This window comes from Hesperophylax consimilis, chromosome 8 (assembly GCF_061612785.1).
Source record: "Hesperophylax consimilis isolate HC1 chromosome 8, BYU_Hcon_1.0, whole genome shotgun sequence".
Lineage (NCBI taxonomy): Eukaryota > Metazoa > Arthropoda > Insecta > Trichoptera > Limnephilidae > Hesperophylax > Hesperophylax consimilis.
The window spans coordinates 2,588,070-2,593,644 of record NC_142843.1 but is presented as its reverse complement, the minus strand read 5'-3'; the positions used below and the strand labels follow the sequence as shown (position 1 = coordinate 2,593,644).

Sequence of the window (5,575 nt, the reverse complement as noted above, 5' to 3'; positions counted from 1 at the left end):
CTAAAAATATTACCTATCATAGGTAAATTACCTTTTCAAAGCCATATAATAACCATTTGGTTAAAGAAACAATTCAGTTTTATTAGTGTAATTTAGTCTTGACAACGCCATATTTTGACGCATTGTTTACAGGGTTGCCTGTTCTTCAAATTAAAATACCCACATAAGGTAAACATTGCAAGGCGTAAATGACGCCGTTCTATTTATAAAGAACATTAACTTTAAATTCAGTAAATTTAAATGATTCATCTCTTTAAGAAATATGAGTATTTCTCAAAATAAATGTACGTAACGAAAATGTAGTTACGAAATAGTGTTACGAAATAGTCATAAGACGTAACTAAATAGTAAACATAAGGCTTGTTTACACAATGGCAAATTTTATTTTACTTTTTTTATTATTTATTAAATTTAATTTGTTGTCGTCTTTTTTAAATGTAAGTAATTATCCTTTACTTTTTTATTTATTGTACATACTACAAACATACATAAACTCACGACCCAAATACTTGTATTTTGTTATACCCGTTGTAAGGGGCTTAAAAAAAACAAGGGAGTACAAATATTTTTTTTTTAATCAAATTATCAGCTCCCAAATTTAAGTACCTAACACGATATTCAACAAATCTTAAGAAGTTAAAGAACAGGCACTGTTTAAACTATTAAAAATTTAATAACATACAATTATTTAGTTTGAATCACTATCCATTAGCGTTTTATAAATTTCTTCCTCATCTTTATAATAATTGAAATCTTTCCAAGACACATTTGGTTTCACAGTCAGTTTTTCAGTCTTTGGTTTATCACTCCGCTTTGGCGCATGAATATAGTCATTTAGTGATAGAGATTTAGAGATAAGGCCCTTACGAACCACTTTCTTTTTTGTATGGATATTTTCCAGTTTTTCGTTTTTAAGAATAGTCACTCCACATGGTTTATCTTTGATTTTGTGAGAATCTTCAATTTCATTTTCATTATTCATATTTTCAATATCAGTGTTATTTTCTATGGCATTATTATTTCCTATTATAACATCTCCGATGTTGTCATCAAAATTATTGAAATTAAATTCTGCTTCATTAAATGTTATTGCATCCGACAAATATTTATCAACTGTAATTATAACTTCGTCAGTTACTAAATCGTCGAAAAAAATTATTGGCATTGAATTTAAATCAGTGGTTAACCCTTCTATCATATGACTTTTTATTTCTTTACTTTGTTTTTCTGTGTCATCTGTTTGTATTATATCAATGGGATATTTTTGTTCTTCTATAACTTGTTGGTGTTTTACTGTTGTTTTTCCTTTTCCTTTTCCTTTATTTTTTATTTTTTCTTCATCGTGTTGTGTAGAATATGTTTCGTCTTCAGTTATTAATCCTTCTTCTTTGAGGCATTTTATTTCAGTATCATAGAAAGTACGGTTTGCAGATATAAGTTTTGATGAAGATGACATTGTTGCTTTTTCTTTTTCTGTGGGTTTTCGTTTCTTGCCTTTTTCCTTATTTGATGAGTCCTAAAAATTAAAAAAATAATCATTGAAGTGTATTTTATTAATAATCCCATTGATACTATTCGAAATTTCAGAATTCTAAGGGGTATTATTAGATTTTTACCTGCGTTTCCTTGTCTTTGATCCTAAAATGCGTTTTCTCTTTAATATCTAATCTCAAATCAACTTTCACTCCTATGTTTTTAAAACTCTCTCCGTCATCTGTTATCTTTAAATGACCTTCATTCTCAAATTCCATATCTATTAGATTTGAATCACTACGTAAAATTAAACTGATATCACTTTCGGTCGTAGTAGAACTATTTGTTCTTTTGAATCTTTTAGCTGGTGGGTATTGTTTTTTCAAGGCTTGACGTATGTAACTACATTGTGCTTTTGGTTCTGATAGGGTGTTGGATAGAAGTTCGTGTTCTTTTGTGTAGTAACAATTGCAACAGATATTTTTATTGCAATCAAAGCAGCTCAGCAATTTATATTTAATTGACGTGTTGCCATCCGTTGAAATTTGATGCAGCTTCATTGTACCTTTTATAGGAACAATGTTTTCAGGTATCATTTTGGTCATCTTTTGAATGTCGTTTTCATTTATATAAAACATTTTTACTTTGCTATTAACCATTAAATAGTCATATGCTTCTTTTGCGTTGGTTATATCATTGCCGTGTGAAATATGATTGTCAAGTTGTCGTTTCAATGCTCCACCAACCCCATCAGCTGGGCCTTTTCCATGAGAGGCTTCAAAGAAATTCCAAGTTGCATATTTAAATCCGTAATCTTTTATATTTTTTTGGAACAAAAAGAAATTATGTTTTTGGCGGTACTGAGTTGCAGGACTATCAGAAAAGATATGAATCTTTTTAATGTTAAAGTATTTGCATAGTTTCATTATTGGATCCAAATGAGCCCAGATTGCTCCAGGACCATGTTCATTATTTGGGGATATGGAGCATATGGATTTGGGATTCACATTTTTTCTGTAAAGTACGCAAGTGTGCAATGTGACCTGATTCCTGGATCCTCCGAAGTGTACAGCCTGAATTTCTTCCGACTGCTTGCATGAAAAGTTTTCTGAAAAATCACAAATCAATGCAGCTTCGTCTTCATCAAGGTTTTCAATACACTTTTTCCATGCTAGGTACTGATGCAAAACATTGAAGTAATGAGTTTTAAATTTTTGTACATCATCTTGAAATTCTTTAACTAATGTAATCACAGTTCCTTTCACTACTTGTTTTGAATACTTCTTTGTCTGCTTTTCTTCAGATTTCTTTATTCCAATTTTAGTATAGATATGTATTCCCATTTTCCATTGAAGCCACTGCACGGGACTATCTTCATTTATGGTCAAATCAATATCTGGTTTCTTATCTTTGCATTCAGAACACTCGGAGTACATGCATTTGAAACATTTGCTGCAAGTGACATTTTTCATAAGTTCATCAATGTCAGATGTTTGAAGCAAACCTAGCTTCTTCAACGATTTTGCTTTGAAAGATAAATTGCAATGCTTTATGCAAGCACAAGTATTCCTATCTTGAAGTCTTGGTTTCACAACGGAGAACGGTCGGAACCGATAAAAAGTTTGTATAGATGCTTTACCACCTTCTGTCCTGTATTTTCTGTAGAGCTTGTATATTGGTTCAATTAAATATCGCTTTTGTACTTTTTCTTTGTTTCTCGTTATGCACTCGTTTTTTCCCGCGCTAGATCTACTTACATCTTCTCTTTCAAAGAAATCTTTGATTTCTTTCTGGTATTTCTTTTTAATTTGGTTACTTGATTTCGTCATTCTAATTCTTCCTTTCAGCCCAAGAACATTAGAAATAGCTGTTTTTAATTTGTGTTTATTTACTATTTGGTTTGTAGCTACTTTTTTTAGTACTTTCTTTTCTCTGGGATCTGCTTTATTGAACTCTGTCTTTAAAGAATCTGTAATTGTATTTAGCAAAATTAGCTTTCTTTTCACCTTATCTTTTTCTGGCGTGGACACATTTGGTAAAGTTTCTTCTAAAAAACTATTTGATTTCGTTAATGGTGTATCGTCACACCGTGGAGTTTCAGTAGTTTCAATGGAAATAGCATCATTATTAGTTTTAGTTTGTTTATGCAATAATATTTTCAGAATGTTCACTTGCCTTTTCATCCGATTACAGCACTGTCTTAAATTCTTATTTCGACTTTTTAATCGAGTATTTTCTTCAGTCAGCTTTTGTAGTCTTTCCTTTAGGATTTTTTTATCATTTTTTCTATCTTCAAATGTATTATTGTCTTGTGTCATAGGATTAGCCATTTTCTTTCTTTCAGCTCTTTTATCATTGGCTTGTCTCCACTTTGCTCGTAGCTCTTCTTTTTCTTCTTCTGTAAGAATTTCTTTTTTCTTTTTGATATTTTCTTTAACTTTTGTTAAATGCTTAATTCGGATTTCCTCATATTTATTTGGCTTTTCCTTTTTCAGTCTTTCTCTGTAAGCTTTTTGCCTTTCGGCATTCGTTTTTGGGGGCATTCCTAAAAAAAAGTTATGCTGTAGTTATGGTTTTATCAGAGTAAATAAAAATAAATTTATATTTAAATAAGCTTTTATAAAAAACTTAAGGCACTTATAAATATTGTATAGAGCGCCTGTAGAACGGATAGTGTGTATGAGTGCCTAAAGCTTATTTAAAATAAAACCAGTATTGGACGGCTCAGCTTGATCTTCAAGTACTTGTCATTATGTATAATGCCATATAATCGCGATGATAAAACATACAAGTCCGACGAAACCTGCTCTGCCATTGACCATCAGGAATTTCCAGCGCATCCTATGTATTACAACCTACCTACTTTCCAGCGCCATCAACAGATCTGCTCTATGGTATAATAAATTTTATTTTTTTCCTATTATATCTAAATACATATGTATATTTGTGCATTGTGCATAATATATTACATTATTACCAAACTTAGATAAGACTTTCATAAAAATGCTAGACACACTAACAATATACTTACGTTTTCTTAATCACGTTGTAACTGTGTACACTCAGCTTTACATTGAACTTTTTCGTTACGTTACGAAATTCATAACAAACGTTACGAAATTGTAATAAGAATTTATGTTATAAAAAGTCAATGGTTTGATAAAATTTAAAAGTGTTAATATGTAAGCTTAGCAATGTTCGTTCCGCACATATTACAAAAAGATGAGTAGAAAAAGACTTACCGTTTTGTGAAAAAAGGCTATAATATTTCCTGTTACGAAATAGTGGTCCCACTAAAGAAACACGTTGTTACTGATTTTAACAATTAATGTTATGGCGGAGAAGTCAGACCAACAACTAATCAGAAAGAGGCTAGTGTTGCCCATGTTAAATTTTACAAATGGGTTCAAAAATTACGGTGGAAGTACTAATAAAACGTAACTAAAGAGTAGTTACTAAAAAGTAAATGACTATGTCTCATTTTGTTTTTTGTGCATAAATTATTAATTTATTATGAAACCCCATAGAAAATTACTTTGTACAGAAACTACATTTAATTAAGACCCTAAAACTTACAAAAAATCACAAATTATAACGTTATTATCGCATTTTATGAAGTATAAACAAATGAGGTGGGTAGGGTGGCAATTTTATTTTGTATGGAAGGTAAAAATCGATATTTTTTAAAAAATTAAAATATTTGCGAATTAATACGATTGTAATGTTTATTCTTCGATATGTTAAAGTGTAATATTTATTCTACAAAATGGTGCATATTTTTTTTGTATGATTAATTAAAAACATGTGTAATTTTTGAACTGTTTCTAGGCACACTTTATTTTTCCAAAATGTACACTTTTTTTGAGAAATACTCATATAAGAATCGTGAATCATGAGTGCGTTTTTAATTTTAAAATAGGTTTTAATAATTACCCAAAGTACACTATACAGGGTGTATCGGCACGTACCCGACAAACTTTAACCACCTATTCCTTAGCACATTTGGAGTAAAAAATGTTATGGGCACTTTGCTGTCCGGTAACATTTTTTTTTAATAAAAAATTTATTATTCATATTTTCATCACATGTCACCAATGTTTTA

General features: G+C 30.3%; 1 protein-coding gene across 3 annotated transcripts; it reads right to left on the bottom strand.

Annotated features, from left to right (window-relative positions):
- Nucleotides 1-345: 345 nt before the first annotated feature.
- LOC149421402 (uncharacterized) lies at nt 346-5,299 on the bottom strand. 3 transcript variants are annotated; one of them, XM_089634380.1, is made up of 3 exons: nt 4,505-5,299; nt 1,617-4,018; nt 346-1,516 (listed from the first exon to the last, which is right to left on the bottom strand). In XM_089634380.1, exons 2-3 carry the CDS (start codon nt 4,014-4,016, stop codon nt 689-691), a joined length of 3,228 nt encoding a protein of 1,075 aa, XP_089490506.1. In that variant the 5' UTR covers nt 4,017-4,018; nt 4,505-5,299; the 3' UTR covers nt 346-688. The 3 variants fall into 3 exon arrangements, with proteins under 3 accessions (XP_089490506.1, XP_089490507.1, XP_089490505.1); XM_089634381.1 differs by having other exon boundaries at nt 4,716-5,299; XM_089634379.1 differs by having other exon boundaries at nt 1,617-5,299.
- Between the last annotated feature and the right edge of the window lie 276 nt (nt 5,300-5,575).

Coding starts and splice junctions, on each gene's coding strand:
- LOC149421402 (XM_089634379.1), bottom strand. CDS start 4,016: ATGCCCCCAAAAACGAATGCCGAAAGGCAAAAAGCTTACAGAGAAAGA. Junction 1,517..1,616: donor TCAAAGACAAGGAAACGCAG/GTAAAAATCTAA, acceptor TTTAATTTTTAG/GACTCATCAAATAAGGAAAA.